General features: G+C 43.2%; 2 protein-coding genes across 2 annotated transcripts; one reads left to right on the top strand and one right to left on the bottom strand.

Moving 5' to 3' along the window:
• Positions 1-6: 6 nt before the first annotated feature.
• LOC307044621 (uncharacterized protein) lies at positions 7-2,902 on the top strand. The gene is made up of 2 exons (XM_079689932.1): positions 7-1,899; positions 2,223-2,902. The coding sequence occupies exons 1-2, from the start codon at positions 1,770-1,772 to the stop codon at positions 2,783-2,785; spliced, it is 693 nt and encodes a 230-aa protein (XP_079546058.1). The 5' UTR covers positions 7-1,769; the 3' UTR covers positions 2,786-2,902.
• Positions 2,372-7,639, bottom strand: LOC307044612 (uncharacterized protein). Its single transcript, XM_079689923.1, has 2 exons — positions 4,586-7,639; positions 2,372-4,142 (listed from the first exon to the last, which is right to left on the bottom strand). The coding sequence occupies exons 1-2, from the start codon at positions 4,879-4,881 to the stop codon at positions 3,458-3,460; spliced, it is 981 nt and encodes a 326-aa protein (XP_079546049.1). The 5' UTR covers positions 4,882-7,639; the 3' UTR covers positions 2,372-3,457.
• Between the last annotated feature and the right edge of the window lie 6,492 nt (positions 7,640-14,131).

Consider the following 14,131-nt stretch of genomic DNA (forward strand, 5'->3'; position numbering starts at 1 on the left):
ATTCCGAGTAAACATTTCCCTAGTGTTTTCAGTTAAATATCGCTTTGTTGTTACCTCTTTTTGAACATGTGTGTGAACAGAAATAGAGCTCTCAAAGGAATGATCAGAGAGTGCAACATCAGTCACCACAACCTCAGAGATATTTAGACCCTTTGAGATCATTAAGTCCAGAGTGTGCCCCTTATTGTGCGTGGGCTCGTCACATGCTGAGTCAGTCCATAGTTATCAAGAAACCAAAACAGTTCTTTAGCCCCTCTGTCCTGGGTGTTGTCAACATGGATGTTAAAATCACAAACAATGACTAGACGGTCAAAGTGAATACACACTACAGACAGCAGTTCAGTAAAGTCATCAAAAAAAGCTAAAAGAAGCTAGTAAAGGGCACAGCTGAACTCCCACAGCCCTGGGGGGCCCCTACATTGGTTGTGATGGCAGATGACAGGGTTTTGTTAACCTTCACAAGTTGCTCTCTACTGGTGAGGAAAGCGGCATAGCAGTAAATCAGCTACCGATTTACTTCCATTTTGGCCATTTTTGACACCAAGATGTCTGCTTGTATTGTGTTGAATGCTGCTGAGAATTCTAGGAAGAGGGCTCTTGCATAGGTGTGACGTTTATCTAAATGTTTAGTATGAACCAGAGTAGCAACAGTACCACCCTCTTGCTTATAGGCAAATTGGTATGGATCAAGTATGTCTTGTCCGTCACAATAGGTTTAGCAGAAGAGGTCATTCCTGTCATGGTTCTCATGGTGTCCAACACTTTTTTGGGGTCTTTGGCTTTAAAAGCATTTCCCAAAAGCTCTCTGTGTGCCTGTTTTGATTCCCTCAATTTGACTTTCAGTTCTCTCTCTGTCTGTCTAAGTGCTCCATACTCTTTGTTTTTGAAAGCTATTTTCCTGGTTTTTATAACTTTTTGTTAATGTCCTTAGTCACATATGATTTATTACTTGAATAGATTTGTATTTCTTTAGTGGGAACACAGAAGTTAATATAGTCTTTGGTAACAGTAGTTATTTCATCTTGTGAACCTTTCTGAAAAATGTCCCAATCTGTCCAATCAAAACAGGCTTTCAACTGTTCCCTACTTTCATTTGTCCATGTCCTTATTACTTTCTTTTCTGGTTGACTTCCCTTCAGTTTGGTCTTATACACTGGTATCATATTCACAACATTATGATCTTGAGTTCAGTATTGGTGGTCTGTATGTAGACACATAGGCTCCTTTATCATTAACAAAGCATTTGTCCAGGATATTGTCTTTCCTGCTGGTATCCCTAACATACTGCTTGAACCCAGGTAACAAAGTCTCCAGGCGACATTGGTTCAGGTCCCCGAGCACTATTGCTGGTGCATCGGGGTGGCTGAGTTGCAGCTCGTGAACACAGTCAGCGATGGAGCCGGCCGCCAGTGACGCTCTGCTGCTGGGAGGCACGTGAACAAGAAACAGTAAAATACACCCAAATTCTCTCGGCCAGTAGTTCTCAACCTTTTTAGGGCCCGTCTACACTACAGGCATCGAAAAATGCTTTCAACGCTTCGCCCATTCACTTGAATGGGGTGACGTAGAAGATTTTTAATCTTCGCCGAACTGCATTGTGGGGGGCATGGCATGGCTTTGCAAGCATCACGAGCATCTATCAGAGGCTCGATGCTTGGCATCAGCCAATCAAATCCCGTTTATGCAATTCCCGCCAGCACAAGCGCTAGCCAATCAAACCGCGTGTATGCTGATACCGCAGGTCTTGACTGTTTTCCATATGTCATAAAATGGAGGATAAATTAATCATTGCCGTGGCAAGTGTCCCAGTCCTGTATGACTGTACTCTGTTCACCTACCGGGACCTAAACCGGAGGAACCAGGCATGGCGGGAGGTGGCAGAGACAGTTGGTGAAACTGGTAGGTTTTCAACTGTTTGGGGAGTTTATATCCAGTTTACTTCGTTTTAACATTGAATGGACAGCTAGTAATGTAGCATAACATATAATATATATTAATATAATAATAAAAAAATAAAAAATAAATATATATAATATATAATATAATAAGTATAAGCATAATATATAACATAACATATAATACATGCACAGCTATCAAGCATAGACAGTATATTGAGCCAGCATGTAGCATAAAAATAGCATTCATTATTGGAGGAATAATTTAGTAAATTCAAGAAATTAACTATTATTTATTAACTTTATTATTTTATTTCATTTTATTAGAGGATGTGTGCAAAAAGAGATGGAAGACTCTGAGGGACAGGTTCCGCAAGGAGAAGAATATGGAGAAGGAGGCAAAAAGAAGCGGGGCAGGGTCTGCAGGGGGGTACAAGCCCTGGCGTTTCATGGCAGTGATGGGGTTTTTAACCCCATTCATCATAGACCGTGCGACGTCCAGCAATGTCCCCCGGCAGACCCTGCCTCCATCCACCCTGGTGGCAGAGGAAGAGAGCCAGGTAGAGAGTGAGCCAGCCAGCCAGTCCACCAGCCAGTCCACCAGTCAGCCCGCCAGTCAGCCAGCAGCAGCCAGCCAGGAGGAGAATGCTGAGGTCCGGGGCAAAAAACGGAGGAGGGAGATGTCCTCGTTCGAACGAAGTCTGCTGTCTGCTGTCAGCAATTACCCAGCAATTGCCCAGCCAACCCCACCAGTGGTGGAGGAGGACGAGGACTTGCAGTTTTTTAAGAGCCTCTTGCCCACCATGAGGCTGATGACAAGGGGACAGAGGGCAAGAGTCCGCCTCGGGATACACCAGTTAATTTTTTACGTGGACCAGGACAATTTATAATTTAATAATTTTTTCACACATACTGATCAACATTACATTTTTTTACACTCATCACTCATCACACACACTTCACTCACAACATTACCATATAAAACATTAAAGTATGTTATGGCTATACTGTGTCTTCACTTGTTCATGTGGTTTGTCAGTTGAAACATACCAGAAGCTTCATGTATGTCGGTATATATAATGTGCTTTCTTCTGTAATTGTTCATGTGAAAACCTATTGAAATTATGAGTGGTTTATCAGTAAAAACAGGGCTGAAAGAAAAAGGTTGTTAGTCATATCATAATATAATAATATCAATTCAAGAAACATGTTTATTAGGAATGTTTGACTTTAAAATGGCTCATTTGGAATATTTGCTCTTTAAAGAAAATGGGTAGCTCTTAAAAGAGCTTTTGGTTTGGAGGAGCCATGGTGACCCTACACCACTTTATGCTGCCATGACACTACACCCTCCTCATTCAAATAGGAGCAGAAGGTCTCCCACAGTTGGATGGATCGGCGTGTGGCGTTGTTTGAGCCCATCCTAGGTGCATCGCGCAGGGTTGGAGCGTCATCACTCGACTCTGCGACGACAGGTACGACAGGTGTGCGTCATGGCCTTCCTATTGTCTTCCTGCGGAGGAAGTTGTGCAACACACAGGTGGCCTTCACACACAACTCTGTTACCTCCGGGCTGTTACCTCCGGGCTGGTGCTGATGACACGCCGGAACATTCTCCACTGTGATGCGAGGACGCCAAACACACATTCAACAACCAACCTGGCCCGGCTGAGGCGGTAATTGAACAGCCTCCTTTCACGCGTGAGCTGACGTCCAGGGAATGGACGCAGCAGGTTGTCCAGCAGCGGAAAAGCCTCATCCCCAACAAACACATGGGGAAGAAGGCCCAGCCGCTCTGCTCCTGGGATGACGCTGTCAGGTGGTAGCTGCAGACTGCCATCTCGGAGGCCCTCTCCAAAAGCGGAATTTTGCAGGCTCCCACCGTCGCTGCTCCTTCCAAAACCTCCGACATCCACTACCCTGAAGAGGTACTGGGCATCCACTACAGCCAGTAGTACCAAGGAGTGGGTGGACTTGTAGTTGAAGTAGAGGGACGCAGAATTTGCCGGAGCCTGGATCACCACGTGCTTCCCATCAATGGCACCAACGCAATTCAGAAAGTTCCAGCGCTCCTGGAACCCAGCAGCGATGGCTCTCCAGTCCTCCGTCTGTGGTACCGGCATGGTCTCCTCGACCAGCGCGGTCCAGATGGCACTCGCAACCTCCTTCACGATGACAGCCACTGTTGCATGCCCGACCCGATAGCTGAATGCTATGGTCCTGTACGAGTCACCGGTTGCCAGGTACCTGAGAAAAAAGTAATATACATGATTTAAAAAAAAAAAAGTCATACGCCACGCAGACACAGATCCCCCCCACACAGACACACACCCCAGACACACACACACACACCCCAGACACACACACACACACACACACACAGACACACAGACACACAGACACACCACAGACACACACACCACAGACCACAGACCACAGACACACACACACATATACCCCAGACACACACACACAGAGACCACACACACACACACACACACACACACACACACACACACACACACACACACACACACACAGGGGAGCAATACTGTGTTTACCTAGCTATCTTAATTAATGTCATTCATCTGAACTAAATCACAGACTTCATTCATCATTCATCCATTGCATGCATTCTCTCTCTTTATATACAGAGTCATATTAAAGAAGTAGAAATACACAAAACGTACCGTAGGCAGATGGCGAGTCGCTCTGCGGGTCGGATTGACAAACGCATACGGGTGTCTGCCTTTGCAATCAGTGGACCCACTTTTCCGAGCAACTCGTTGAACACGTCTTTGCTCATCCTGAAGTACTGCTGAAACAGTACACCATCCAGGCGGAGCTCTTGGACAAGAACGTGGTATTCCTCCCGTTGCAGACGTTTTCTGAGTATCGGATGTACCCAATAGCGACGCACAATACGTGGCCTCCTGCGAGACATTGCATAAACCAACGCTACCCTTGCTACAAAACCGGCATCCATTTTGGCAATAGTGGAAAAGAAGCGGGCTTTTTTTTCGCTTTGTATGCCGGGGGCGGGCGGGAGATTCCTGAATGGTTGTTGGTCGCCTTGGGCGCGAGAAATCGCCAAGCTTCAGACACGCCCAGCTTCAAGATTTTTGGATTCCTGTAGTGTAGACGGGCCGTTACACCAAGTACCACCTGAGAAAATAGTTGGTTCTCCAATACCACCGTATGACCAATGTTAAAATACAGTCTGCACAGTTCATGCAGGACTCTGAGGCACATGTATTCATAATAACTGTTACGTCCCCACTAGGGATGAGGAAATGCAACAAACACCAGTTGGAATTGGTAATAATTATGAATAGTTTTAATGTATAACAGGTAGACAAAATGGCAGGCAAGCAGCCTGAAACAAACAAAGTGCCACAAAAACACCGGTTTAAATAACAACCAAAAGTGGCCACAAGGGCGCAAGTTTAAATGTGCAACCAAACAAAGGGAGGACTCTAATAAGTGAGAATACTTAAATACAAAGGTGTATATATACATATGTATTAGGGGTGTAACGGTACACGTACCCGTACTGAAATTATTCGGTACGGGCCCTTCGGTTCGGTACACAAGTGTACCGAACGAATATAACGTTAAACGTAAACATTTTAGAACGTGAAAAACTTTTTGGTTGTAATCTCAGGTGCTGCGTCGCAGCATTCAGAGTAATTTGCTCAAATTGGGTTCAACGCGTCATAGAGCGAGCAAGTCATTTCATTGGACGAGAGGTATACTATGAGAGCAGGGATGCGTTCAAATGTAGTCAGTAGTGATGAACGATAATTATCGGCCCGATAATTATCGGTCCGATATTAGGAATTATGACGTCATCCGGATAAACCCGATAAAAGTATTAATAGCCCCGATAATATAAAATATCTTTTTTGGATAAAAAAATAAATAAAAATACTGCGGTGTGGGTGGATTGGGATGAGGGGTGCTTGTTTTTCACTCGGCTCCTCCCTTTTTGCCAGTACTCTGGTATTAGTGGTTTAGGAGGAGGGGAGTTTTTCACAAATCCAGCGCTCCCTAACTCATGCCTGGCTGTGACGTAAATGGTGTGCGGCTGTGAAGCCAGGACAGTAAACAAACATGTCGTCGGTAGTATGGGACTCTTTCAAAGTTTCAGAGTTAGATAGTTCTTTTGCTATTTGTATTAACAAATGCAATGCAGAAGTTCCACGAGGAGGGAAAAAGGCAACGAGCTATAATACTTCCAACCTGATTAGTCACCTGAAACATCGCCATCGCTACGATGGTGTGTTAAAAGCGTACGAAGAAGCCTGCGCTGCTAAACTAGCGGCGAATCCAAAGCCAGCTGCAAAGGCACCGGGGCTTTTACCTATCGACGAGGCTGATTGACTCAATTATATTTATTTGGGAAAATAAATATGGTCACTTTGAAGAGTCTTGGCTTTGTTTTGTTCATAGTGTAATGCTCATGTCATTTGCTCACTACTAGTCTTTTTTTTACCACCAGGTGTGCAAAAACTACAGGTACATTTAATATATATATATATATATTATATTATTATCGGTTATCGGTATCGGTCTTGAGAAGCCGGAAGTTATCGGTATCGGTTTCAAAAAAACAATATCGTGCATCCCTAGTAGTCAGTAATGTGAGGAACTGTCGAAATGGCGAACGCAGATAAAGTTGAGCTCGAAAATTCTCCAGCATCATTGAAGTCTCCGGTTTCAGAACATTTTGGTTTCGCAGTTACGTACAAGGATAACGGACAAAGACAGGTGGACCGAACCAAAGCTGTTTGTCGGCATTGTTCAACTAAAATTGGTTACGCGGCAGGCAATACATCAAACTTGCACTCATTTGAAAAGGCATCACCCGAACGTGAATATCAACGGTACCAAAAGACTGAAGTGCAAACCCAACTCCCACTACCATTTAAGCCTCCACCACTCGCAAAAAGTTCAGACCGAGCCAAAGCTATTACAAACGCCAAATATCCTTATGTTGCCATGTTAGCAAAGCGCTACCTGGCTGTATCTGCTACCTCTGTCCCTAGCGAGAGGGTGTTCTCCACAGCAGGAGACATTGTTAGTGCCAACAGATCTGCCCTTTCGGCAAGCAATGTGGACAAATACATTTTTCTTTAAAAAAACATGAAAATACAATGACAAGCAAGTCATAATGTCCCCAGGCTTTGTAGTCATCTCCAGCAGGTGTGCGCCGGCTGTGCGCTGCGATTGGAGTGCGTCGGGCCCGGCGTGCTCCAATCACAATCTTCATGGGGCGGACCAGGAGATGGCAGCCAATGACGTCAGGGCAACCGCACAGCTCATTTACATATCACACAGATTAACACAGTTAAGAGGACCAGGAAGGCAGCAGCCGTAATAATAACATTATTTGTTGTCAGCCACAGCTACATGTACAAAGGGCAGTCAATTCAATAGCTTTATTAGCATGACCATAGTTACATACAGTATTGCCAAAGCTCTGTATAGTTGCAACATCTATACAAAAAATACACACAAATAAACAGTTATAAACAAACTGCTAAGAACATGTTTTTTTACGAGGAATACAGATTCATTTAATTAATATAATACATTAATACAAAATAAAATATGATATAAATATATATATATATATACATAAGATATATAAGATGTGAGAGCTGGTGTATCAGGTCAGTCCGATTCCCTCAAACTGTGGCAGGCAGAGACAAACTGTCCTGCAACAATGCAGCTCTCTTTATATCCCCCCTGGAGTATTTTTTGTTTTTCATTTTTAAATATTTGAGCATGCTTATGGTTGAGTTTTGGGAATAATTGTTTCCGTATAGGTTCAAAGGTTGGGCATTGTGTGAGGAAGTGCTGCTCTGTCTCCACAGCAGTTCCTCCTCACTGTTGGCATGATCGCTGATCTTTTGGCAGCCATGTTTTCTTGTACCTGCCTGTTTCTATGGCCAGGCTGTGTCTCTCTCTCTCTGTCTCTCACCTGTCTCCCTCTGTCACTCACCTGTCTGTGTCTCTGTCTCTGTACCTGCATGTTTCTATGGCCAGGCTGTGAGCACTCACAGTATGCAAAGTAGTCTGGTGGGATTATTTTCGGAGTATTGAAGATCGTTTCCCCGACATCGGCGGTGCCTGCCACAGGACAACACGGAACGTGCGCGATTGGGACGCGATGAGCGCGGGGGTGCTAGTGGAGCACGCGTGTGAACTAAGTTTCCTTGGTAAACTCTGGTAAAATGACTCACTAAAAAGAGCCGGAATTCCCATCACTAACGTAAAGAGATAGTCAATCAATGTTTATTTATATAGCCCAATTTCACAAATGTTACATTTGTCTCAGTGGTCTTCACAGTTTGTACAGAATATCAGTATGACAACACGACACCCTCTGTCCTTAGACCCTCACATCGTACAAGGAAAAACTTCCAGAGAAAACCCACAGTTTAAAGGGGAACATGGGAGAGCAACAGAGTAGGGATCCCTCTCCCAGGACGGACAGACGTGCAATAGATACCGTGTGTAAATCAAAAAGATAATACATCTACAACATAGGTAGACCAAATGTTTAGAAATGCACGTGTCCACAACAAGAAGATGAATCCACGAGGATGTCAGCAATCCTGTGGGAGCCATCAGGGAAGTAGTATGGTGAGAGTCTGTCAGGACCGCAGAGACAGGTTCAGCCACGGCTCAAATTCCAGGACTCAGATCCAGAACTCAGGATCCAGGACACACGACCACAGCAAAATGATTAGCCTCGACTCAGGATCCCGGCATATATATGGACACAAAAAAAATATTTGGGGGAAGCTGGGTTAATCGGAACATGAGAGTACACAGGTACAAACAGAAAGACGGAGTAAGGTGCCCCCCCCCCCCCCAACAGTCCAAGCCTATAGCAGCTAAACTAACGTGTCTACATACATGCACTCCCTTAGGATAGGTTGAGGGAAAAGGGTAGCAAGTAAGAAGTAGGAAACAGAGGGGGAGAGGCACACACAGGGAGAAAGGTACCCACTGGAACCTGAATTGGTTAGAGGTAAGGAGTAGGTCAGTGGCTACATTCCACACTCCCGGGCCGGGTTAGGCCTTCTCTGCATCCTGTTACCCTCTAATAAACCTCGAAAGGTCAAAGAGGGGAAAGGTTTTTGGATGAAGTTTTAAATATAAGAACTACGTTTTTAGGATTTAAGTGAAAGAGTAAGAACTAAAATGTATAGGTGAAGAGGCACAACGTATCTACGTCAATGCACTCTTATTAGATTATTTTATCACTATAAGCTTTATCAAAAAGGAAGGTCTTAAGCGTACTCTTAAAAACGGATAGGCTGTCTGCCACCCGCACACAAACTGGAAGCTGATTCCACAAATATGGAGCTTGATAAGAAAAGGCTCTGGCTCCCATTGTACTTTTAGAGACTCTAGGAACAACTAACAACCCTGCATTCTTGGAACGCAATAGATAGTACCTATAAGGGATGGAGCCCCCTCCCCCCGCGCTCTCAGGGTGGACGCCCTCTCAGCCCTGGTCCGCGTTGTTGCTCAATGAGCGCAGGTTTGTGAGAATGATGGATGGAAGTGGTGACCGGCTGAATCTCTTCTGAACGCCTCCCCTCCTTCCTCGTCTCTTTTTCCTGGTGTTTCTAAGCGGCTCCCGATGGATGTCATCCAATAACGAAGAGCACAGATGGCTTGGTGTATTTGTAGGAGGCCGATCGCATTGCAGCTCTAGCATAGCCTCGCGGCTGCAGCAGCATACCTGTTCGTGCTGTAACTCAGGTGTGTCTTGGAAAGTTGTATGGCCAGACATGGTCTGCAGAAGGCAAATGTAATCCACAGGATCAAAAGCATGGTCTCTCAAAAATAACGTTTCATAAAGACACGACAAAGTTTAGACAATAATTAGACCAAAAAAACTCAAACAAAACACAAGACGAACGGAGCATACTGAGACTCGCGGTGACAGGATGCCATCTCCCTCTGTCTCCTGTATACCAGAGGTGGGAGTAAGTCATACATGTGCAAGTCCCAAGTTACTTGGGTGAGAGTCAAGCAAGTCAAGTCATACGAAATCCTGATGAATAACCCCAGTTTCCGCATTTAAGTCAGTCACATGACTTGACTCAAGTCGCATATTTTTTGACTTGAGACTTGCTTGACTAACATTGATAAAAGACTCGACTTGACTTGTGTAGGGGTGTAGAGTTATTTGTTAATGTGGAAAATAAAACTCTGAAATCATAAAACAGGTAATAGGGGGAATAATTGGGCGTGTGTGTGTGTGTGTGTGTGTGTGTGTGTGTAGAGGTGCGTGTGGTTAAAACGTAGCAGCCTGCGGTCGCTCTTTAGCTGTTCTAATGAAGGTAAACAGTGAAGTAAACAGTAAAAGGCACAGCTCTTTGCAGCTGGTGCTGCTCTTCTCAGATTCTGCTGAGTTACACGTTACTCCTCCTGGTGCTGCAGAGATGTCATGAAGTGAAGGAGGTTTTCCTTCTATAAAACACCTCTGGGCAGCAGATACTGTGAGAGTCACAGACATGACTACATAGGTCAAGGCAGACTGGTTCACAGACTCTCCTGTTTTGCCGATCCGGTGCTTGAACAAATAACTCTACACCTCTACACAAGTCGAGGCTTTTATCAATGCAAGTCAAAAAATATGCGAGTCAAGTCATGTGACTCGAGTCCCCCACCTCTGGTATATACTGTGGTTAGAATGTTGCTGTATTACTGTATCAAATATAATACAAATATAATAAACCCAAACAGTTGATAAGTAGTATTTTGTTAACTCAAGGTTTATATTAAGTGAGTTTTTATTGTTAACTTGTGTATTCATGCTTTTTAGATTGACTTTCTCTCTTTTTCTGTCCGTCTGTTCTAGAAACCGAAAGCAAGAGAGAGACGTCACAGCTGTCAGCAATGTGACAAATCCTTTTCAACATCTTTAAATTTAAAGCGCCACCTGTATATTCACACAGGAGAAAAACCGTACAACTGTGAAGAGTGTGGGACAACTTTCACTCGATCAGATTCTCTCAAAACACATCAACGTATTCACAGGGGAGAAAAACCGTACAGCTGTGAAGAGTGTGGGACAACTTTCACTACATCAAGTCATCTCAAAAAACATCAACGTATTCACACGGGAGAAAAACCATACAGCTGTGAAGAGTGTGGGACAACTTTCACCACACCAGGGGCTCTCAAAATACATCAACGTATTCACACTGGAGAAAAACCTTACAGCTGTGAAGAGTGTGGGACAACTTTCACTTCATCAGGTGCTCTCAAAAGACATCACCGTATTCACACGGGAGAAAAACCTTACAGCTGTGAAGAGTGTGGGACAACTTTCGCTTCATTAGGTTCTCTCCAAATACATCACCGTATTCACACGGGAGAGAAACCGTACTGGTGTGAAGAGTGTGGGACAACTTTCGCCACACCAGGGGCTCTCAAAACACATCAACGTATTCACACTGGAGAAAAACCGTACAGCTGTGAAGAGTGTGGGACAACTTTCACTACATCAAGTACTCTCAAAACACATCAACGTATTCACACTGGAGAAAAACCGTACAGCTGTGAAGAGTGTGGGACAACTTTCACTTCATCAGGTGCTCTCACAAAACATCACCGTATTCACACTGGAGAAAAACCGTACAGCTGTGAAGAGTGCAGTACAACTTTCACTACATCAAGTACTCTCAAAATACATCAACGTATTCACACGGGAGAAAAACCGTACAGCTGTGAAGAGTGTGGGAAAACTTTCGCTGCATCAGGTGCTCGAGAATCACATCACCGTATTCACACGGGAGAGAAACCGTACTGGTGTGAAGAGTGTGGGAAAACTTTCACTACATCAACTAATCTCAAAACACATCACCGTATTCACACTGGAGAAAAACCATAGTGGTTTTAAGAGTGTGGGAAAACTATGAGAGCTAAGCTAGCTGTTTCCTCCTCCTGATGTCCTGAGAGCTGTAGTTATATAGTCTCATTGAAATAAAGCTTATTTCATTCAAATGTGTCTTTTCTTCAGTGAGATATCTTTATGGATTTCCTTATGACTTGAGAGTCTGATTTTAAAAGTGGTTTAATATTTCTCAGTCTGACTAAAGCAACATAAATGTTTGCTTTTGGGCGAAGTCATCTGAACATTTTGTAGTGTGCAAGTAATCTGGCACTCTACCTTTGTCCCTATATTTAGATAAACAAATGAATCACCATTATTGCATTTAATCATTCATATTTCACGACTCACTGTTACTGTAGCACTGACCACTTTTTTGTATAAAGTGCATTCAATTGAAAACACCATAGTGTTACAGTTAAATTATTTACAATTATAAACACTTTATGTACATAAAAGTATTTACATATAATAAATAGACAATCAACGGCTGAAATATCAGAGAAATTAGAATGTAACAATTGCACTAATGGCTCTGTGTGTTTTTTGTCACCAATATTATATTTTAGTTTGCATTGCCTCCACGGCTTTGGTTATGGCATGATAAGAACTGCTCTGTATTCCTAAAGTTTGACCTTTCTGGCAAAATATTTAATTGATTCAGTATAAATGATGGCAACAGCTTAAAGTTAAACTAAGGTAAACACAGGTAAAAAAGCTCAAGTGGATACGAATCAGATGCATGCAACACATTCACTATTTTAGACCCCAGGATGTATTTGTCGTCAGCAGGTATGAATCAAATGTTAGGTTATCAATGACTTCTTGTAAACTAACATTTGTTGTTATGCAAGTCAACCACAACGAGATCTCACTCCACTGCAGAAGAAGAACTGGGGTATACTACGAAGCAGGATTTTCGCTTAGCCGGCTAACATGGAAAACTCTGGGTTTCCGGTCCTACGAAGCTGGTTCTCTTTTTAGCAGGCTAGATCTCCATGGTAACTTATGCTGTGCGGCTAACCTGGGGGGTATACTACGAATCTAGTTCAAACCTATCCTGGATATGTTTTGAGTTATCCGGTTGACTTAATCCAAAACAAAGCCGCTCTCGCTAAACTGTCCTACAACGCTGGCTATCAACTCGTTTGCTCAAGCTAGCAGTATCCTATCTAGTTAGGTGCGCGTTCACATAAAAGGGGTGGTATCTGGAGCATTCGACCAATCACAAACATGGACAAGCGTACTGACAGCGCAGCGTCATACTTCCTGAATGAAAAGTCAACTATAATATTAGTCAAATATGAAGAAGTTAAACTTTAAACATCCATGACTTAAACACTTTATCCAGGATCAAAGCCACATAGCTGCACCTGCAAGGTGAATACAGCTGGTAAAAGAAAAAGTGTTTGAATGCGCACATTAACAGGTTTATGATATCACTGCCCCGTCTAAGACACGATCTGACTTGAATTACATTTGACTCGAGTGTTTCGTCAACTTAATGTGTTGCTTAAAATATACTTCTGCATACAGTACAGTATGTGACACTTTGAGTGTTGCTCGGCCAGATACGGCTCGGCTGACTCAGATAAGGAAATATATGATACATTATGATGTGATATGAATGATAATGGGACACATCGACGTCTGCACTCACAGTGCTGCGGACTGTAGGCTACATAATGTTACTTTGATCCGGTTACTTACGTTGTGGCAGATATTTAATTAAGCTTTCTTAACATAATAGTATAATAATGTGAACATTAATAGAATATCACCTCCGATCTTCAGAGCAATCTGACTATTATAACATTAACGTTAAGAAAGCTTACTTAAATATCTGTCACAACATAAGTAACCGGATCAGAGTAACATTAAGTACAGTCCGCGGCATATCACATCATCATATATTTCCTTATCTGAGACAGCTGAGCCGTATCTGGACGGGCAACACTCACAGTGTCACATACTGTATGCAGAAGTATTATTTTAAGCTACACATTAAGTTGACGAAACACTCGAGACAAATGTAATTAAAGTCAGATCGTGTCTTAGACGGGCAGTGATATCATAAACCTGTTAATGTACGCATTCAAACACGTTTTCTTTTATCAGCTGTATTCACCTTGCAGGTGCAACTATGTGGCTTTTATCCTGGATAAAGTGTTTAAGTCATGGATGTTTAAAGTTTAACTTCTTAATTTGTCTAATATTATAGTTGACTTTTCATTCAGGAAGTATGACGCTGCGCTGTCGGTACGCTTGTCCATGTTTGTGGTTGGTCGAATGCTCCAAATACCACCCCTTTCAT

Source organism: Notothenia rossii (genome assembly GCF_949606895.1).
Source record: "Notothenia rossii genome assembly, chromosome: 1".
In the NCBI taxonomy this organism is placed as follows: domain Eukaryota; kingdom Metazoa; phylum Chordata; class Actinopteri; order Perciformes; family Nototheniidae; genus Notothenia; species Notothenia rossii.

Coding starts and splice junctions, on each gene's coding strand:
- LOC307044612 (XM_079689923.1), bottom strand. CDS start 4,881: ATGGATGCCGGTTTTGTAGCAAGGGTAGCGTTGGTTTATGCAATGTCT. Junction 4,143..4,585: donor CGACTCGCCATCTGCCTACG/GTACGTTTTGTG, acceptor CTTTTTTCTCAG/GTACCTGGCAACCGGTGACT.
- LOC307044621 (XM_079689932.1), top strand. CDS start 1,770: ATGGAGGATAAATTAATCATTGCCGTGGCAAGTGTCCCAGTCCTGTAT. Junction 1,900..2,222: donor AGAGACAGTTGGTGAAACTG/GTAGGTTTTCAA, acceptor TCATTTTATTAG/AGGATGTGTGCAAAAAGAGA.